This window comes from Acinonyx jubatus, chromosome C1, assembly GCF_027475565.1.
Source record: "Acinonyx jubatus isolate Ajub_Pintada_27869175 chromosome C1, VMU_Ajub_asm_v1.0, whole genome shotgun sequence".
In the NCBI taxonomy this organism is placed as follows: Eukaryota; Metazoa; Chordata; class Mammalia; order Carnivora; family Felidae; genus Acinonyx; species Acinonyx jubatus.
The window spans coordinates 32,879,535-32,901,804 of record NC_069381.1 but is presented as its reverse complement, the minus strand read 5'-3'; the positions used below and the strand labels follow the sequence as shown (position 1 = coordinate 32,901,804).

General features: G+C 44.8%; 1 protein-coding gene across 3 annotated transcripts; it reads right to left on the bottom strand.

The window, feature by feature from the left end:
* Positions 1-4,739: 4,739 nt before the first annotated feature.
* On the bottom strand, positions 4,740-20,958 carry PPIH (peptidylprolyl isomerase H). Of its 3 annotated transcripts, none has more exons than XM_015066780.3 (10): positions 20,808-20,957; positions 20,401-20,465; positions 20,056-20,079; positions 19,741-19,785; positions 19,425-19,467; positions 15,823-15,915; positions 12,397-12,484; positions 11,880-11,920; positions 10,966-11,054; positions 4,740-4,941 (listed from the first exon to the last, which is right to left on the bottom strand). In XM_015066780.3, the coding sequence occupies exons 1-9, from the start codon at positions 20,871-20,873 to the stop codon at positions 10,986-10,988; spliced, it is 534 nt and encodes a 177-aa protein (XP_014922266.1). In that variant the 5' UTR covers positions 20,874-20,957; the 3' UTR covers positions 4,740-4,941; positions 10,966-10,985. The 3 variants fall into 3 exon arrangements, with proteins under 3 accessions (XP_014922266.1, XP_014922265.1, XP_014922267.1); XM_015066779.3 differs by having other exon boundaries at positions 4,740-4,917; positions 20,808-20,956; XM_015066781.3 differs by lacking the exon at positions 10,966-11,054 and having other exon boundaries at positions 4,740-4,917; positions 20,808-20,958.
* Positions 20,959-22,270: the final 1,312 nt, after the last annotated feature.

The following is a 22,270-nucleotide window of genomic DNA, read 5'->3' as shown; positions in this document are numbered from 1 at the left end:
ATGGCGGGACGGGCGGGATAAGCCCTGCGAGCGACCCGCCCCAAGCATCGTTCACTGGCCACTAGTGCTGCCAATCTCACCACCTGACCCCGACTCCTGGCTTCTATTGGCTAACACTTTATCACTCCTCCATTCTCATTGGCTCTTAGGCGGCTAATTCGGCCGACCTACAACCGTTCCTGCCTCCGCCGCCGCCATAGAGACCGGAACTAGAATTAGAGTAGAGTCACCACGAGAACCATAGAGTACCCGAGAGGACGGGCAGAGTGAACGTGACTTTCACGAGGCTGCAGCGCGGGCGGGCGGGCCCCACGTCCAGGGCTGGGTCTTGGCCAAGGGAAGGGCAACCGCCAAACGCCTGAGCCGGGATTACCCGGCCTTGACCCTAGGGCTTGGAAGGGGACCCGACGGCACCTTAGCCCATAGGGAGGAAAGGCCTCCCTCTCTCCCTCTGCTGTAAATGTGGTCCTTGTGACCCCGGACCATTACTGCGGATAAAGCCGTCTTTTCTACAATGGCCGTGTACTCTCGGCACAGCCGAGGGTTTCTGGAACGTATGCATTCAAAGAGCGTCTGTTTTCGGCGGAGCAGTCCGTCACCTTGGAGGGACCATGCAGTCCCTCAGACCGCCCCAGCTCAGCATATTTAGGGCGGAGGGCGGTGGTGTACTCCACGGGGACCTGCCTTCTGATCCATCTTACCAGGCATATAAGGACTGCCTCGTTAAGTATTCACGTCTTTCTGTATTGGCCACAAATCAGATTTCATTTCAACTCACGTTTATTGAGCAAGCTAGGCATTTCCCTTGTATTTTATCCTTTCAACAGCCATGCGAAACGGGGATTATTACCCACAGTTCACAAATGGTTTATAATTGAGGCTGCCAGCTGATGTAGCTCAAGTCCTCCACCTTCATTTGTTCTTCATTAAGCTTCTACTATCTACTATCGGCCGGGGATGCTTTGGTTCGCGAGTCAGTTTCAGCCTTAAATTCAGTCTACGGATGAAGGCAGAAATTTAAACACCCAACACTCCACAAATACTCCAGCTCTGCAAAAGCACAAAGCATTTTGGGAGTGGAGGTGATAAGGTGGAATGCTGACTCCAGGAGCAAGGTTTATGGAAAAGCCCAGCGGCAAGAAGATGGGGGTCTGGGAGAATAGAAGTAAAGTAGTTGAGAAAGACTAGCATGAAAAATTGGGTTATAGAGGTAGGCAGGTTCAAATTAGTAACATTTTATTTGAAATTATCCTAAGGGCAATAGTGGAAAGGGTAGTTTTAAAATTGTCAGTAGGGAGTGGAAGATTTTTTTTTAAGGCTAATAAGTGTGGAGAATGGGTTGTAGAGGGGTGAGAATGGGTTGAAGAGGGGAGAGAATGGAAGTAGAGAAACAGCAAGCTAGTGCAGTAGTCTTTACCCCAGCAGTATCATCTAGCCTGTCACTTCCACCTCCTAAAGGCCTCCCGAATCAGAATCAGTCATAAATATCTCTCAATGCCAAACCAGAGTCTCTTCATTGCTACTGCCATGACACTAGTGTAGGCAATCATCTATTGCTTACAGCAGAGGTAGGCAAACGTTTTCTCTAAGGGCCAGATAGCAAATATTTTAAGCTTTGTACACCAGACAGTTCTGTCTCAGCTGCTCAACTTTAGAGCCTGAAAGCGGCCAATCAATAAACAAGTGCACCTGTGTTCCAAGAAAACTTTATTTATGGACACTGAAATTTGAATTTCATATTTTTACATGTCACAAAATAGTTTTGTTTCAACTATTTAAACATTTAAAAAAGCATTCTTATTCTTAGCTTATGAGCCACTGAAAAACAGGGAATGTGATCTGACCTGCCAACCAGTTTGCTGACCCCTCTCTTTAGAGCGCTGCTGTGGCCTCCTAGCCAGTCTCTACCTCTTTCTTTCTCTAACATTCTCCACCATGACATCCAGAGTGTTCTTTTGAAAACATCTCATCATGACAGTCTTACTTAAAATCTTTCAGTGACTACTACTGTCTAAATTCCTTATTGTGATTTACAGAACTCTGTAGGACTTCTCTAAACTTACCTCCTGACACTTCTTTCACATTCCTTGTTCAACCTTCCTGGTGATCTTTTAGACATTGCTTCCTTTAAGCTATCACATACTATTCCCTCTACTTATAACATTCTTCCTTTCTCCCTTCTTTTGCTTGCTTAACTCATCATCCTTTGGGTCTTGCCTCAAATGTTACTTCACTAGGAGACCCTCCTAACACACTGTATTGCATGAATTAAATCTTCCTTTCCTCAGACTATGAGTTCCTGAGCATCTGGCCTAGTATCAGACACACAATATCTTAAGAAATCTGTTATATGAATAACGTGGTACAGAAAATGGATTGGAGGAGGTACTGGCAGTAGAGAGGTCATCTGGGCAGGTGAAGACGGCTTGCAGCAACAATACGTATGGAGAGAATGGGTGGATTCTAGAACTGCTACTCATCTGTTCCAGCTCCAGATAACTTTTTAAAAAAATTAATTTATTCTGAGAGAGAGAAAGCACGAGCAGGGGAGAGGTAGAGAGAGGAGAGGAGAGAGAACAGCAAGCAGGCTGGGCCCCATCAGCACAGAGCCCAATGCATGCCTCCAACTCCCGAACCATGAGATCATGACCTGCACCAATATCAAGAGTGCTTAACTGAGCTACCCAGGTGCCCCAGCTCCAGATAACTTTTGACTGTTAAAAAGAAACTGTTTTCTCAAAAGGCAGTTCTGCCAACATTGGGGACCTTTAAAAGTGTGCCCTTTGGCTTGAGACTTTTTCCCCAAGGTAGAGTTACAAAGACAGATTGAACAATGGGACTAGCACCTCTGCCAATAAAGAGCAACCTTCTCTATGTAACTGCTTTGAAGGGATGGCTCCTCAGCAGAAATCTAAATTCTGTAACATTTGTCTTTAAAATGTTACCTAAAAGTATCATTACTTACTTACTCAATTATTTCACTAAGCTCTCTCCTGGTGCTCAAAGAGCATAAAGATGACTTATTTAAGAAACTAGTTTCCTTGTAGCCACCTCCATACCACTGCCAAAATAGTACTGAAGCACTAGAGGATAAAGAGTTCATGTCAAAATTCAACCCCTTTTCCAAGGTGGGAGGTTTCCACTCCAGTTTTGCTAGACCCCTGCCACACTGCCCAGCATGGTGACCATAGTGTAGACAACCCCAGTGCCTACGTTTAAGTGGTGTGAAAGGCAAGAGAGTTCATTCCAAGAATCTCTTTTGCAAAATAACATACACCTTGTCCTCTATCTCTAACAGACTCTGGCCCAAGAACATAGTTCCTCTTCCTAGAAAGCCCCTTCCACCTTTATCTCCTGGCTAATTCCAACCAATCCGTCAATACTTACCACAAATGTTACCTCTTCCTTTCACACCTCCCCCTGCCCGCACCCTCTTCCCCCAACCCCCTGCCCACTCCAGCATCTTGTACATAGCATTCATGTAACAGGTCTTTCTTGAGCACTTACTAGGTACTAGATACCTCTTCTAGGTGTGGGGACATAGCAGTAAAACAAAGCAAAACGACCGAATTTCCTGCCCCCCTAAGGGCTCACATTCTAATACCACACTGAATCAAAATGTGCCTATCTCCTGTCACAAGCAAGGGCCACATCCTACTCATCTTGCGGCTCCTGTGCCCAGGACAGAGCCTGACCTAGAATGCAGGTGCCAAGTGTAACAATTCAGTTTAATGGCCCATCACAGGAACGTCAGCTTAGGATCCCAGCAGCTCATCCTCCGTACTCTCTAATTCCACCTTGTCTAGTTAAAGATCTCTCCTCTGCTAGGTCAGTCCTTCCTTCTCTTTGCTCCCTGAACCCTGTTTACCTAGCTACAGAGAGTTGCAAATATCTATACTGTAGGGCCCTTACACAGCTCCCTTGGACCCTAATACACTGAAATGGCACTTTTAACCAGGTTCTCTTCTGTCATAGAATTCAGCTCCGTGCTACCTCTGCCACTGCCAGGAGGTGAATCATCCCTGCCCATGAGCCAAGAGAGAAAAAGGAGGAATGGGATAGCATAGAAACTGCCTCTTGAAAGCAACACTATGGAACTCCCTTTACCTCCTGAACATTACGCTCAGTGGGATCTTTCTATGTTGGGCTAGGTCCTTTCAAAATAAGCATTTTCCAAGGCATGTTATTGTTTACAAATTACCTTCCTATCCATTCTCATATTTGACCCTCTCAACAGTGTTATGAAGTACATACGTATTATTATCCCCATTTTACAGAGGAGAAAACTGGGGCTATGAAAGGGGAAGAAAATTTCTCAAGACCTCTGTTGTTTATAAAATGACCCCAGATTAAAACAAAGATTTTTGAGTAAATTATTCCCAATTCCTCATGATCAAGACACATTCTACCAAATGGTCTCCCATCCACAACTATCCCAAGTTAGTGACCCTTTTCCCACAGGTTCTAGAACCAACCAAACTGAACCTACTGGGGATATCCTTGGAATAACTAGTGCTTCTAGCCCTGAGGCTTTACCGTCTTTGCCCAGCAGCTGGAGCCTGAGGGGGGACTGCTACAACTGCTTGCAGGTCTGAGGCGTCACCTAGTCACAGCCACAGTTGGGGTCTGGTCCCCGCTAGCCCTGGCGAGGGCCAGTCTTCCCAGCTGAAGCTAAAGCGTGAGGAGACAGTCTGTTATTACAACCATTTAAAAACAACACGTGTACAAAAACAAAAAAAAAAAAAAAAACAAACCACTTTATTTACAGTTGAAAACTTAAGCAGAAAATCTTGGGTTCTGAATGTGTGACACTTCCAAGGTCTCTTGATCAAAAAGGGCAGCAGCAGGCAGGGAAGCAAACACAGGGGCCAATCCAGATTATCTTACTCAAGAGCGTCACCCAGAGCAAGGGAAGGCCTACAATGGCAGAGACATGGAAGTCTGTTAGGGATGGAAGAGATAAGCAGCTCAGAGGCACTGGAAGGGGACTTTCATGAGAGACAACACCCCAGGCTCTTCTCTACACTCCTAATCTTCTTTTCCCAAAAGAGCAGAACTGGTCTCTTGCCCTAGGTCAGACCTTTGGTTCCCCAGGGTAAAGTTGAGAGGTATATTACATAAGAACCAAGAAGAAAGAAACTAACATTTATGGCCACACATATCATCGCATTTATTTACCCTTCAGAACCTCTGTGCAGTATATATCGCCTGTAGTTAAGTAAAGGAGAAAACTAGAGTCCCAAGGGGTTTAATGGTTTGACAGTGATGGGGCTTCCTGGTCTACTTGGCTCCAAAGTCTGTGTACTTTTTGCCAGACCTTGACGGCTCTCTGTGGAACTCTAGAACAAAGAGAAATCCTTCCTCCTTGCAGGTTTTGGTCCCAGGGTTATAGAGAAAGTAAAGTCACACCCTCTGTTTATGGCCTTGGAGTTAGCTTTACTAAAAGAACAGAATGAGTACACTCAGAAACTATGGTCTCCCTCTCCCTAAACATAGCCACACCCCTTTTCCTCCAGGGGACAGTGAGTCCTGGTGTCATACTGCAGGCTCAGACAGAAGTTTAACCCTGGGCCCCCAAGCAGAATGTACAAAACTGCATAGATGTGCTTTGTAAGTTCCATGGTGCTCCAGGATCTAAGCTGTATTGTAGACCAGGCACTGTGTTTGTCAGTCAGCATGGTCTCTGCCTCAAGGAGTTCTGTCTAGAGAAAACCAAGTGAACACATTTGTGATATGCTGCATTAAATGCTGTGTAGAGAGATGAATCAAGTGCTGTGGGAGCACCGAGGAAGGCGCCGTTGCCTGGGCCTAGACCTGGGAGGAGATGGAGTAACCAGGGAGTGACTGACACACTGATATCAGCCACATGCTCCTCGGAGCAGCTGAGAGGAAGGAGGATTTGTTAAAACTATGTATATACAGTATATATTTCTCTTATAAGATACATGCTCAATATAGAAATTTCAAGCATATACACAACAGTAGGAGCAACGGGAAGAAAGGACTCTGCTATCTCTACATTGCAGAAGTAACCATTACTAATAGTTGGCTATATGTCACAACAGTAATTTCTGAAAGGGTTACTCAAATGTACTAAATCTTGACTTTGTCACTTAATGTACCCTAGAAATCTGCCAACACATACACATCTACCTTTAAGGCCATGTAGTATTTTGCTGATGTGGTGTACCTCAATGTTTGAGACCTGATTACGAGGCTGGGAGCTCTGCCTTTGTACTGGATCGAACTGGAATACAGCCATTTTCCCCTCCCCTCCCTTTTTTAGCTGGCAGGGCGTCTGTCTTTCAGGGCAGGGAACAAACAGTGTCACAAACCCAGCAGGCATGCAAATATTTGCTGCCAAATCTCTGGAGCTCCCTAGACCCGTATTTTCATGTGGAACCTGTTCTCTGGCCTGGACTGCTGCAGTGGACACCTCCCTGGCCTGAGCTTATCCTCCACATGGCTGCCAGAATCATCTTCAGAATAAGGAAGTCCAATCCCCAAGTTTTCCTGCTCAAAATCCTCCAGTGGCTCCTCTTGGCCTGGTTCTTTTTGGAGGGCCAGGCTCCCTTTTGAGAATCTGGGGAGTACAAAAGACTCTCACCCCCGGGGGAAAAAGGTGCATACTGTCTAAAGCCTACCTCAGGATAACATATGAATGTCTCAGACTGCATTGGTTCTCACGAGTGGCCCTGGCCTCCACCCGCCTTACCTCTTACCCTTTGCTTTTCTTTCATACCTTCCTGCTTTGGCCATATGGAATTATTAGCAGTGTCCCTTACACTTTGCCCGTGCTGTTCCCTCTGCCTGGAATGCCTTCCCATTTTCGCCACCCGAGACATTCTCTTCTTTCCTGTACTCAGCCAAAGCATCGTCTCTTCTGTAGTCTTCCCAAACCACTCCAGGCAGACACAGGCATTCTGGCTTCCCTGACTTTTTCCAGTCCGGTGCTTTACTCTACTGTAATCGTCAGTTTCCTCAAGAGACTGTGAGTTCCCTGAAGACAGGAACTGGGCTTTTCATATTTGCAGCCTCATACGCAGCATGGGACCCATCTCAATTAAGTAGTGCTTAGTCGTGGAAGGAATGAAGGACCGGTCCGTGTGCCACCAACACGTCTTTCATAACCTTCCTCTACAGTAACACATCACATCGACAGGTAATCCCAGGAGCTGGGGGACAGTGTGTCCTAAAGCTCAGTAATTCCAACAGCACCGTCACCACTGTCCTCATAACCATCATCCACAAGTACAATTAATTTTTAACATAATCACAACTTTAATAATGCCTTACTGTAAGTTATAATAACTGTAAAATTATGTGTTGCACTAATTGTGTATTCTTTCTAAGATGCAAATGCTAAAAGATATTCATCACAGGACTACCTAAAGCAGTGTTACCCACATTTCTCTGATAAGAAGCATCTGAAGTGCTTGTTACAAACACAGCATCCAGGATCCTAACTCAAACGCACTCACTCAAACTCTCCAGGGGAGGGATCTGGGAATTAGTAGGTTTAACAAATGCCCCCGAGTGATTTGATTCTTAGGGAAATTTGGGAAACAACGACAGAAGAAAGCTATCTACACCTTGCTACAGGCCCCAGATTTGTGGATAACTGGAAGGGCAACAATTCAGACTAGCTGGGCTGCCAGAGCCCACAGCTACTCTCTATTCCAAGAGACGCTCTGGCTTTCAAAACAGAGGTTCCACCAGCCCTCAAGTGGTTGTAAGTAGCAAAGAACCCAATTCAGACTAGAGCAGGCGAACCCTGAGGGCCAAGGTTCACTTATGTATACCTAACCAAATTCCTCACGAAAAGCTTTCACAGGACCCATGGAGATTAAAAAAAAAACCATGGTTTCTACATCTAGAGTTGTACAGAAACTTCATCCTCACCAAAACCAAAGTCAGGACCCTAAGGCAAAACACAGAAGTTCTAGAAGGAAGTGCTTCCTAGGGAAGTACTGCTGATTAAATCACTGTACCTGTCTTCTATCTCCGTCCCATCTTCTTTTATTTCCAGTGCCTAGGCACAAGGCCCCACATGCATGATTAGGTGATACTTTGATTTGAAGGCAGTAGATTCCTGCTGGACCAGGGCCACCAAGAGAGGATCCTCCTGGGTCTTTTCTGACTGGAATATGGTGGCTTCTCAATGAGAAAGCAGGCTCTGTTATTCCACTATCGCCTTGCCACTCAAAGTCAGCATCAGCATCTCCCAAGTGCTAGTTAGAAATGCAAAATCTCTGGCCCCATCTAGACCCACTGAACCAGAACCAGCATTTTAACAAGATCTCCTGGTGATTTGTAAGTGCAGTGAAGTTTGAGAAGTACTGTTCAACAGGGCTTGAAAACAGCCTCTGTATTGGCTGTCAACCATTATCCTGCCCAAACAACCTGGGAGAGCTGAAACACTCCCATGGGAATTAGAGATGCTTATAACTTTAACAGCTAGGAAGGTAAATAATGGGATGATACTCCCATACTCCCTGGGGAATTAATCTCTACTTTTCCTTACTTTCTCCCACATCACATTACTTAGAAACCCAAAGCACCTAGATTCCCTGACACCTTAAAACTCATGATAAGGATTTTTGGTAAAGTTAAATGAGATCATTCAAGTTCTTAGCTCAATATCTGAGCACAAGAAGAATAAATAAATGATAGAAGATGTAATAAATGATAACTGCTATTATTATATTGCCCCTAAGTATTAGCTATGAAAGATTCAATCCTGAGCAAGTCAGGGGTAGGAGACTGAATTGGAGGTACTATATTTAAATTTAATTAAAATTAAATAAAATAAAAAATTCAGCCCTTCAGTCACGTCAGCCACATTTCAAGTGCTCAACTGTCACATGTGGCTGGAAGCTGCATGATGGACAGCACAAACACAGAACATTTCCACCACCACAGAGAGGACTTTCTATTGGACAGTTCTGGTCTAGAAGCCTCTGGAACATCAAATGGCCCTGTGGGATCTGTTCTGCTTGGGTTGCAGGCTGGGAAGAGAGGCTTCCATGGGGGCAAAGGTTTACATGCCCTTTGTTATTAAGGGATGAGGAGGGGAGGGTTGTGAGAACCACCCTCAGAAATCAAACCCCCAACAAGGACTGCCACTAACTTTCTGTAAGGGACTCAGAAAAACACAGAAAAAAGGCCCCAAACAAAAAATTTCTAAACTTTATTCTTTTTTTTTTTTTTTTTTAATGTTTTATTTATTTTTGAGACAGACAGGGATGAGCATGAGCAGGGGAGGGGCAGAGAGAGAGAGAGAGGGAGGGAGACATAGAATCTGAAGCAGGCTCCAGGCTCTGAGCTGTCAGCACAGAGCCCAATGCGAGGCTCGAACTCACAGACTGTGAGATCATGACCTGAGCTGAAGTCAGACACTTAACCGACTGAGCCACCCAGGCACCCCTAAACTTTACTCTTTTCATCTCTGTCCTCCAGTAGTGATCAGTGGTCAATCCTTAAAAGGAAAAGGACCTGGTAGCTTAACTTAGGTTCAGCAAAGAAATAAGTGGGATTAGGAGGGAAATGCCAGCCACTACTGAAGGGGGACACCAGGTTGAGAGCTAGGGACCTCTAGTACTGATAGGAGAGACAGCTCAGGGTGTCGCCTGTGCCTGAGAAGGGACCATCTGGCTGGACAAGAGAGAGGACCACGTGCAGCTTCTAGCACACACTTGTGCACGCCTGCCAGCATTTGCTAACACAGTTCCCTGCCTAAAATGCCTGACATTCTCCCTCTCTATTAACTCATGTAGTAAATTTTTAATAAATGCCTGCAAGTGCCAGATGCTATGAACACAAATTAAGTCACATAAAGAGGTATGTACAGTCATTAAAATGGTCTGACATTTGACTACATCTCCATTCAGAAAAAAAAAGGCAGAGAAAAGAAAAATAAATTCTAGATAATTTAGCTATATAAATAAAATCATAGAAATATTAGAAAAAATACAAAAGACATTATGATTTGAGATACTAAGGACCTTCTTAAATAAGACACAACCACAAAAGCCATAAGAGAAAAGACTGATAATTTTGACCCCATCAAAATTTAGAACTTCTGTTTAACAAAGAAGATCACCAAAGTTAAGATAAGCAACACAATGTTAGTTTTTTGCTTAAAATACATTCTGGACAAAAGAGTCACGACATATAAAATAAAGAACAAAGATTCAGAATTTGTAACTATTCAAATCCTAAGAGAAGGGTAAAAAAAGCTATATGCTACAAACATAGTATATTGTCAGGTTTTCTTTTTTTAAGTTTATTTAGAGAGAGCGAGTGAGCAGGAGAGGAGCAGAGAAAGAGAACCCCAAGCAGGTTCCACACTCACGAAGTGTGAGATCATGACCTGAACCAAAATCAAGAGTTGGACGCTTAACCGGCTAAGCCACCCAGGTGCCCATTTTTAATTTTATTTTTATTATTATTATTTTTTAATGTTTTATTTATTCTTGAGAGAAAGAGAGACAGAGCATGAATGAGGGAAGGGCACAGCGAGAGAGGGAGACACAGAATCCGAAGCAGACTCCAGGCTCTGAGTTCTCAGCACAGCCTGACATGGGGCTTGAACTCACAAGCCTTGTGATCATGACCCGAGCCGAAGTCGGATGCCTAACCGACTGAGCCACCCGGGTGCCCCTAACTTTTTTAATGTTTATTTATTTACTGTTTTTCAGGTTGATACTTTGTAAACCGCAAAGTGGTAGGAGGAAAATGCCCTAATAACCCTTTCTCTTTAGATCCTTACAATGAGCCTAAGAGATAGATATTATCTCCATTTGACAGATGAGGAAACAGGCTCAGAGAAGGGAAGGGATTTCCCTAAGGTCACAGAGAGAGGAAATGGGCTCAATCCCCAAGTTTTCAAGTCTAAAGTTCTTTCCCCTAGACGGTGCTGACTTCCCTAGGGACTCCTAACCAGGAGGAGAAAGACACACGTACCTGATCAGTCTCGCTCTGGACTACATCTCCCCACACTGTGAGATCACCACAGGTAGCTTGGGCTTATTGTTGGGGCCTGTGGGCACATTCTAGGAGAGAAAGCATGGTGGAGATTCATCGACTTACACATGCACTCACCAAACATTTACTGATGCCTGCCAGCCCCGGTACTAAGGACCGAGGACTCAGAGACTGAAATGGTAACAGTCCATGCATGTCCTAGCAGAAGGGTATAGATAATCCAGATCAAAAAGAAAATGTACAACATTTAAAAAAAATAGCAAACCTATGACATATAACAGTGTAATAAGTTATAAGAGGGAGTTTATACAACAGGGCAGAGGAAGCAACTAAAGTGCTGCTTAAACAGGTCAGGGAAGGATTCACACAAGAGAGGACATTCGAGCTGGGCCTAGAAGGACGAATGGGATCCCACCAGGAGGAAAAGAAAGAAAAAGAGCATTCCAGTGGCAGAAAGAGCATGAGCAAATGTTCGGGGGCAGAAAGCAACAAGAGGCAGGAATGTGTATGGCATATTTAGAGAAGAGCTAGTGGCCTAACGTGACTAGAACATGGAGGCAGCAGTGGCAGAAGAGGCTGTGGAGAGACAGCGGGGACCAGGTCATGAAGGATCTTGAATTCAATGCTGAGTAGGACTTTATCAAGTAGGTGAAGGGGCCACCAGAGGCCGAACCTCAGTGTGCACTAGAGGCAAATTTACAGGCCAAGATAACAGAGGGGGGGGTCCTTTACTCCTGTACTCCCTCCGCCTTCCTGAGGAAGCCCATGCAACTGGAGGCAGTAAACACTGGACCTAACACACTGGAGCCATCTCCTGGCTCTCCAGCCCCTCCACACTAGTCAGGTGCTACGGGACCAGAATGGGCGAGAGAGGAAATCAAAATAGGACTCACCTCAATCTTTCGCATCACTAGAAGTCCATCAATGATTTTTCCTGTGGGAAGAGTACGAGCTGGACTTTATTACTCTCATTTGCAGAGTATTTTCCAGCTTGCAATGTCCACTCTTATCTATCATCTCATTTGATCTTCATACGACCATCTGAAAATTGGGACTTGATGGAAGTGAAATGATTTGCCCAAGGTGACAGTTCATAAGGAGCAGAGTACTAGGTCTGAGCGATTGCAAAGCCCCACTGTACCACGCTGCCTCTGTAGGACATTTCTTAAGTGATACCATCCGGGTCCACCCCAGACATACGTACCACCCAAGTGGTTGCATTCGACATCACACAGCCCTCTGCTCTTCCCTCTAGCTCTCTCCACCTCCCATCACTTCCGCCTTCCCTGCTACTGCCAGAGCAGTTACACCAGGTGGGCACTCTCGGTACTGGAGTCTGGGGGCTGGCTCCTTTGGACGTCCCACTCTGGGTGAATGGGGCCTGGACTCCAGGACAGGAATAGGACTCACCAAATACTACGTGCTTCCCATCCAGCCAATCACATTTAGAGCAGGTGATGAAGAACTGGCAGCCATTTGTACTGGGACCACTGTTTGCCTGACAGAAACCAAATATACCTTCAGTGAGTTTTCCTGGCCATGCTAGCCGAAGGGTGAGATTCCCCCAAAGAGCCTATAGTCCTGATTCCTTTCTTTCAGCAAACCTTACTGAATATCTACTATAAGCCAGTTCCTGAGCTAGGATCCAAGGATACCGAGATAAATAGGATACACAATATCTGCCGTCAAGGAGCCAGATTCTTGAATAAATGTACAATTCCCCTGCAGTGTGAATTTTTATTAAAGGAACAATTGTTCATGGGGCCCAATTTGCTGTATTTAATCCAATACTGGTTAGAACTGGATTACAGTTATAAACTAGATACCAGTGAGAAAAAGCCTGTTGCCTATGCCATAAACTGAATAGCTTTGTACTGCATCATAACAATGGTAATAAAGAAGTTTAAGAAGGTGCGAGAAGTTGCTACACTAGTGCTGTGCCAGGAAAAAAAGACTACATGTAATCAATGATGTTTGCTTTTTACAGCTACACCCAAATCTTTTATTATTGAATTTTACAGGAAGAAGTATTTTTTAATTGAGAATCTGAGAGTCTCCTCCCCTGAAATTCTTTCTGTATCTTCACATTTCATAATGCACTGTAAAAGAACAGGCAAGTATTACAACGCAAAGTAATACTTTGTAAAGCGAAATTTAACTTTCATAGGAAGTGTACTTTCATACTTTACATGTTGATACTACTAAACTGCCTTTAATATGCTAAATTCAGATTTCTGTACATTAACAAATCCAAGTTACCTTTTAAAAGCACTGCCCTACTAACTCTGTGCACATTTTATTGCATACTTCCCTTATTTTGGAAAAAAGGAGTGGAAAATGGGAAACTGAAAGTACTATTAACAGCATAGGTCTCCTAAAATTAATATGACTACAGCAGCACTGGAGATTATTAGATAGGTCACTAGCAGTAATTGGATGCTTAATGGATTTAAATTGGTTGATTCTGTGTTCAACCGTGCAAGAATAAAAATGTGTATGAAATACATTAAAGACACTGTCCAGGGGTACATTCTCATTGGGGATTTTCTATTATACTTAGAAATTCCCCATGTGAGCGCTGCCTGAGTGGCTCAGTCGGCTGAGGGTGACTGAGTCAGCAGGAGGGCGCTGTGGAACAAGGGCTAGACTTCCCAGACTCCCAGTTCTTTCCTTTCAATCAAGCTTTCCACCAATCAATCTACCTAAGTAGCTGCTTGCTGTATAAATATTTATTAGCAAACAGGCAGGAAAACAGTCCCATATGTTTTTATAGCTCAGGGGACACGCTCTGCCCTTAGCCACTTGTTTATTCATTCTTTTAGGCAGCATGGCTTACTACTTTCGAGAAGAAGCTCTGGAGCCAGGTGATGACCTAGCTGGAATCCCAGTTTCACCACTGAACGTGTGACCTCAGATTAGTCACATAACCTCCCTGTGCTTCGATATCCTCATTTGTACCCATTTCAAAGGGATGTTGAGAGGATTAAAACAAATTAATGCAAATAAGGTGCTTGTTGAGTAACTGTCCAATAAATGGTAGCCATCATTCTGATTATCTTTCAGTCATTCATGTTTATAGGTATCTACTCAGCACCTTTCAGTATCAGGTAGTAAGTAAGGCTTGGAGATCAATGAGGCCCTGTCCCTGCCCTTGAGTAACTCATGATTTAGAGGATGGAAACAGAAACAAGGACATTACACGGTATGTGAAAGGACAGCACAACTTCACCAGTGTCAGCCTGAAGGGCGTAGAGACCAATGTTTCCTTCCAGTTTTGAGTCCTCCATAGATGCTAACAGGTGGCATGCACCTAGAGGGTTCTAGTCCTCCTGGCAAAGATCCAAGCCCACCTAAACTACTCCTGCAGCATTAACCTGCACTTGCCTGGCCTGGCTGTCTGAAAAAAGGGACTTGCACACTGTTTCCTAGGCTTAGTGTTGCCCAGTTCTCATGGCAGCCTCCTTCCTGGCTTCTCTGCCCCCAGCTCTCCATTCCCATCTGCCACTCACACTGCAGCCAGCGTCTTCATTCTAAATCACAAAGTTGATCAACCCTGCTCAAAAAAGCGTACACCTCTCCATAACCTGTGAACTCAAGTCCACACACTTCATCCTTATTCTGGCATTTAAAGCCCTTTAGGAGCTAGACCCACCAGTCTCTTCAGTAGTCTCTACTGGCCCTTCCCCCTCCCCATGCCCATCCTATGTTCTCATCACCTTCCTCACCTTTGGTCCCTTGACTATGCCACCCTGCCATTTCATGGTCACACAGCTTTGCCTAGGCTATTTGCTCAACTTGAAATGCCATCTGGAATAGAGCTCCTTCCAGAACTCAAAAGCTCTCCCATCTATGAAGCTGTGCCTGACCCCTCAAAGTAATTACTCTCATTCCGTGGGGCCCTCATGGTACTTTTACATACCCTAAGGTGCCCTCATCTTAATACACAGTGGCATGAATTACACTATACTGGACTTGTCATTTTGCATGTGTGATTCCCCCATTAGATGTTAAGTGTCACAAGGGCAGGGATCAGGTCTGTATCCTTGTACCCTACCCTGACCTGATACAAAGTGGGTGTCGGTAAACCTTCGCTTGATAAAGGCCTGTGTAGATAAGTGGAAGGGGAGGCAAGAAGGACAGAAAGTGTGCCTGTAAATATTGAGTCTGGGAGAGAGAGTGTGGGGAAACTGCCAGGGAAATGGGTGATGAGGGGAGGCAGGGAGGAGATTGGAGAGTGAGAGGGAAGGAAGGTGAGACGGGTAAGGAAAAATGAGGGCAGAGTGAATACGGAGAAGGGGGAGCGATCAGGAGTGGGTAGACGAGGGGGTTAAGTGGGGCAGATAGGGAGCTGAGAAAGGCAAGTGAGATGTGGGAGTGGGGGGTCTAAGTAGGAAGGGGTGCCAGGCCGAGGGAGCGAGAGTGGTCAGCGAGCCCAGAGGAGGACCAGCCAGGAGGCAGCATGAGTGGGAAGTCATCTCGGGACGCCAGGGTGGAGCACCAAGTGCATGGGCGCCATGTCCCGACAGCACAGCTGGCTGCACTCCGAGCGGCAGGGCTGAAGGCTGAGCCGCACACCCTCGCTCGAGCGAGGTAAGAAAACACACATCAGAGTTTCAGTTTTGCCCGCCCCCCCAAAACTTCCAATGCTGAGGGCCCAGCCCAACCAAGTCAAAGCCAACTGAGGAAGGAGGTAGGTGTGGCAGAGCTGAGTCCTGGGACAAGTGAGAGAAGTAAAGAACGAGCTTCCATCCCAAGAGATGGCACCGTGCCTCAAGGGGCGCCCACAGACCCCCTGGCTACAAATCTAACCCAAAACCTTGACTGGCTCTCACTTACCATGGACAGCAGGCCTGGAGCGGAGTGCCTAAGTTTAAAATTTTCATCTGCAAATGGCCCCCGGTAAATACTGGCGACTCCAGTACCATCTCCCTGAGCAGAGAGAAAGGACGTGTTAGCAAGTGTTGAGTGTTGGGCTCCCCCTCTTTGGGCCCCCTGGAGGAATGATGCTGTACCGTAGCCAACTTTTTGAAGTTGCACTCTTACTCCTGAAGGTCACTTTGGGAGCCATACCTCTCTGACCCTGTCTTATAATCAGCCGGCCCTGTCCCAGGCACCTGCAGCTCACAGACTGGCCGGGGCATCTCACAGATTGGGTAAAACAGGTCACAGCTGGGCCTCTAGAAAGCTCAGTTAAGACAAGGCAGAGTAGGGAACAATAGTATAGTGATCCCATACATAATCCTTGCCACTCCCAAAGACTCTCATGCCTGTTATCAAATAAAATTACCCACTTAAGTGCCACTATCCCTGCTCCCCAAAACTGCAGGTTGATGGGCTCTTGGAAGCCTAGTCTGTATGGACACCACCCTCTTGACCAAAGTTGATTGATCCAGGAGAGCACGCCTAACTAATGCAGGGCCAACTAAAGTTCCTTCTCTGGGAATCATGAAGGACTGATGCTCTCTTTGATGTTGAATGTGTATCATGTAAACCTGGAAGCCAGCAGTGACCATGCTCTGCAAGGTGGACTGGAGAACAGAAAGAGAAGGCAATACACAGGTGTAGAGAGCACGAGAGAAACAGAGAAAAAGGACTGCCTTGGTCCTATGTGGCTTTCCAGTTCTTAGTTCTGTTTCTTCTTAAACTAGCTTAAACCAGCTTTATTTTCATTATCTCTTTGCTCTTCCAGTAACCGTGTGGAATAAGCGCTATCATCTTCCTCATTTTTCAAGTGAGCCAACTTATGTCAGGGTAATAAAGCAACTTGACCACAGCCATATTTGCAGTACCTTAAACAGAATCCCTGGGGTCTAAAGCTAATAATGAGAAGGTGCCTGCCAAAACCCAATCTCTTCCAGCCAAAGAATATTGGGTGAATGGTAGAGAGGGAAAGCACCGGCCTAGGGCAGAATCAAAGGGCCCTTATTGGGAAAAAGATTATCAAAGGGTATTAACATAAGCCAAGGAAGGAAGAATCAAAATCAAAATCAAACCTTTATTTGACTAAAAATTATCAATAAAACTAAGCTCTGTATGGTGGAAAGGCCTGGATGTGAGTTCCAGGTCCATCATTTATAAGCTGGGAGAGTCACTTCCCATCGCTGAGCTTCAGTTTCCTCAACTATCAAGTGAAGATGAAATCACCTGCTCTTTACAGCGTTGCCATGGAGATCGAATTAAACAGTGTCTGAGAAAAGACCTTGCAATTGATACACAATTATATAAATGTGAGCTATTATATCTTTAACTCCACATAAATACCTACATATATACAGAAGGAAGAGAAAAACAAGTTCATTTCCAATTTCCCAACAAACCTGGGGGACGGATCAGTTACCACATCGTTCTCTATAATTACACTATCGGTTGCTCTCCAGGAGCCAGAGTAGGGAAAGTGACAAAATTAATTTTCAGAGAAAATAATAGAAAGCAACTTAAATCTTTTTACCACAGTGGATTGATCAAATAACTTATCTATTCATAATGGAATATTAGGTAGCTATTATAAAAAATGACTTAATGACAAGGGAAAATGTAGACAATTATTAAGTATAAAAAATTAAAATATATACGTGATCTTAAGTCTGTTAAGAATTATATTTGACACACATACACGTGCAATGATGAGACTGGCAAATGTAAACTAAAATGCCAAGAATATATTCCTTGAGAAGTGAGATTCCTTGAGAGATAATTTTGCAATTTTGCAATCAGAAAAAAAATTATTAAAACAAAGAAACACATATTCCTGGTCCAACTTTGGAAGGTCTCAATACCTACTTATTCTGCTTCTGGCTCATTCTATTTTTTCTTTCCTAAGAGTGGCTCTGAACAATTGTTTCTTGCTGACACAGCCTCTGGCTGACCAACTGTACTGTCTGATTCTAGAGCTATTAGCAAACGACTAGATGTGCCTGGCAATGATGCAAGAAGTTGGTCCTGGCCCTCTTAAGACAACATGGTAACACAGGAGTCTAGGGAAGAAAGAAGGCAGAGAATAGATTCTTAGCCCTTCTTACCAGCTAACAAAAAAGTATACGGTCACTCAAGCCCTACTACCATCAGTTATGGCCAGGGAATGCAAACTTAAATGCCTACAGAGGCAAGTGACATAAATAAGGAAAGCAGGCGGTAGTGGCTGTGGTGAAATGGCAAGGACACATGCTATTTAAAGGGAGCAGTTGCGTGATTCCAAACAATTTTTGCTATGTGAGAAACACAGGCCTAATGCACCTCTATTTTCCCTTCTTTAGAGAGAAAACTCTGGAATTTTCTGGTGAAATTTCCCAGTTTTACAACATCACACACATGAAATAAAGCATATCTGAAAGCCTGATTTGGCCTAAAATCTGCCCCTTTGTAACCTTCCCTAGATAGGAAAGAGACAGGTCTTCAAAAACTCCTAAGAATTAGGAACACCTAGGTGGCTCAGTCGGTTAAGCATCGACTTCAGCTCAGGTCATGATCTCACGGCATGAGTTCAAGCCCTGCATCAGGCTCTGTGCTAACAGCTCAGAGCCTGGAGCCTGCTTCAGATTCTGTGCCTCCCTCTCTCCCTGCCCCTCCCTGCTTGCACTCTGTCTCTCTTTCTCTCTCAAAAATAAATAAAACATTTTAAAAAGTTAAAAACAAAACAAAAAAACTCCTAAGAGTTAAAAAAATATACCTATGAAGGAGAAAGAATGTCTTCCAGATCCAAGAAAATCCCAACATGACTAACCAAATGATATAAATAAGAAAGACCATGCACACAAGAGGTTGGCCAAGGACAAAAGTAGGTTTAAGAAGAAAAGATATGGTTTATTCAACACCTGCCAAGGTCAGAAGAAGGAAATGGACTTGGTATGAGAGACACAGGTAGTCTAGTCAAAAGAAAGACATGCTTCGCAGTGAAGAACTATTCCACCAGGCTCTCCTAGAAAACAGAGGAAATACCCCTCCAGAACAATCTACCTCTGATGCTCTAATTCTTTGTCCACTAATCAGTTTCTGATGAAAAACTCAGCTTTCCAGGCATTGTGATATGAGGAATGGAAGGGAAATGGGGCATAAGAATTTAGCTCACTGGAAAAGGACTTACTGCCATTTAGAAATTAACAAAAAAAAATTTCATCTGATATCTATTGAAGTTTCATGTGACTAACTAGTTTGTGTCTCTCATGAATCATCTGTAGGTGTGCTGGAAAAGTTCAGTTTCTGGCCCTAAAAGGCTAAGATTTGGAAGTCAGTGACTCAATCAAAACGCTGATGTCTATCATCTAATGGTTAAAGAGTAGTAGCCAGCAACCCTAAAGGACATTCCTATCACCCCCTCCTCCTTCAAACTTGGCTACTGTTTTCAAGCCTTAAGACTGGGTCCTGTAGTAAAAACAGCAGTAGCAGCAATAACAAAAAACAATATTCCTATAGGTCTTTGATAGCAAAGGAATAGTACTTACATTAACAAAATCCCCACCCTGAATCATGAAATCCTTTATGACCCTGAAACAGAGAATTAATTAAGGATCCTGAGAGAAGGCTCTGCGGTTTAGAAAAACATTGATTTAGTCATTATACTTTAGATTAACATTGATTTAAAAATAAAATGTTTATCACTTTGGCTTTTAATAAGCCTTCAAATCAGCTTTTGAGTTCACAAAACCATTCCTTCTCAAGATCTAGGAATTATCCTATGGTTTTATTTTCCTCTAAAGAGACTAATCCCCTAAGGAAGTAATTCTAAAAGCCTGTAGGGATGGCTTGCCAAGGACTTACCTGTGGAAGGTGCTCCCTTTGTATCCTATTGGAACCCCATCTTTTCTATAACCAAAAAGAAAGAGACTTGGAATAATTACAGGTAATCATAGGCCTTTCCAGTTTACCACACACTCGAGCCAAGGGACTCTCCTAAAGGTCAGGAGAACAGAGACAAAGAAGGCAAATAAACTGAAGACAGACCCATGGCGGTATTACCTATTACTGTCACCAATAATCATTCAAGGCCTGCCGGTGGTTCCCCCCAAAACCCCACTGCAGCCCCAGGACACGCTTCAGGAGCAAACAGAGAAACCAACCACGTCTGAGACTTACCTGAATTCTCCAGTGCAGAACTGTCTGAAAGAGAAAAGAGTGAATGATTCAGTCACCATGACATCACAGCTGAGGGCGCCCCTAATATGGGAGGTGGGGGTGGGGTAACATTCGCGCCAGCAAGCCCATCAACTGGCCAGCCGACGTCCAGACACTAAGCATAAAACTAACAACATATATTGACATGGGAACAGTAAAAACGGTGACTATTCAGACAGAGCGATACAAAGGGGACTCAGATCTCAAGGGCAGTGAGTGGACGGATAGGGGCAGGCAGACGATTCCGCAGACCGGTCCAGCTTCTGCTTGGGTTAATCTGGCAGAGCTGGAGCATCATCTTCTTACCTAAAATTTTCGGCCGTTTTAGGCACAACGTCGGCAAAGAGCTCGATCTTCATGCGGCCAACTTCCTGCAAGCGGCAGGAGACGGTCAGAATGGCCGGCCCAAGACCACCGAGGACTCAACCAGCAGGGAACAGGAGGGTCCGACCCCTCTCTCCCGCTTGCCGCTTGGTCTCTCCCACCTCCGCCTGCATAGTCTATCCTCGCGTGGCGCCCATTCCCTCCCTCATAGGGGCGCTCAAATGTGAAAGACTCCTCCTTTCCCTCCCTCGCCCCCGCCCCGCAGGTCGGTAGTTTCTGGTCCAAGTAATGCTATCTGGCTTCTCGAGTCCGCTTTCCCTGGGTGGGTGAGATCTTCCTGGCTGGCCCCGTGCAGTGTCCCTTGGGCGCGGCGGCTGCCTGGACCTCACCTGGCCGCCAATGCTGACATCAAAGAACACCACAGGATTGACAGGGCTTGAATTTGCCACCGCCATGGCTGCGACCCGGAAGCAGAAGTCGGGGGCGCCGGGTTCCGGTGAACCTGTTCCCCGCTCCGCCAGTTTACTCTCCGGCGCAGGCGCGGAACCAACCAACCTAGGCCGGGTCCCGCCCCCGGAAGCCCCGCCCTGCGACCCCCTTGCGGAGCGCTCTCTGCGTCCCTCGACGAAAGTGGGCGTTGCGGTGGTGGCTTCGGCCAGGAGTGGCTTCGGCCAGGACTTCTAAACCGCTATACGTGGTGTTTCTTACCCCCGCCTATAAGTCAGTGCGCCCTACGAAGACAGGAATCTGTTTGTCCTCGGCGCTTAGAACAGCCTGACATAGGTACCCCTTCTTTTAAGTCCGGACACCAGTTGGGGCACAAGTTTCCGCTTTTGTCACCTACAATTCATTCCTGCAGAGCAGCTAGAGTTTTTTTTTTTTTCCAGCTGGAGCTTTTAAAATTAATCTGCTTATAAATCATTCCTGGCTTCCCATGTTTAGAATAAAATCCAATTCCTTACATACAAGGGCCTATATTACATTATCTGGCCCCGCATACCTAGAGCCAGATAGGTATGATACTCAGGCCTTTCTGTCCCTCGAGGTCACGGAGATCGATACTGTAGAGACCTGGTAATGTTAACTGTCTTTAATACTCTTCTAGGTCTTAATGGAGGTAGGAAGTGCTCCTTATACTTCAGGTCTCAGCTCAAATGTCACTCAGAAGGGAACACTGGCACTCAGTCTAAAGTAGCCCACTCTTTCAGATGCATCACTGGTTTATTTCCTCATGCCAAATTTGTCTTTGACAGACTATAGGTGAGCTATAGTGCCTACTATTGACTAGCCCATAGCAGGAATTCAGTAAATAGATTCGATGAATTGAGTGAAAGAAGGTGACCTTGGGCAAGGTTTGGAGCCAGAGCATGTATCTGATATAGCTATTATGTCTTATATCCTTTGATCATCCTTTCTAGGTCAGTGGTCTGAGGAAGCAAGGGTTACATGTAAAAATTCAATGTCTCAACTTATATCTTTTTTTAATTTTTGGTTACTTTTCCTTTCCCTTTGGTCTCCTTCTCTATCTCCAATTGAAGAGAAGGAGAATAAGGAGGGAAAGGGGCAGGAAGGGAAGAAGGAACAGGAATCCCCCTTCAGTATACTTTATGCTATTTTAAAATAATTTTTTTAATTGGTAATATCCAATGTTGATGAGGTTGTGGAAAGACTAGTATATTCAAACTGCTAGTGAAAATAAATGATGATATCTAGCATTTGTTAAGCAGTTGCTAAGTTCTAAATGCATGCATGCTTCATTTCATTTGGTCCTCACAACTCTATGGGACAGGAATGACTATTGTTCTCATTTTATGCATCAAGAAATTGAAGCTTGGAGGTTGACTATAGAAAC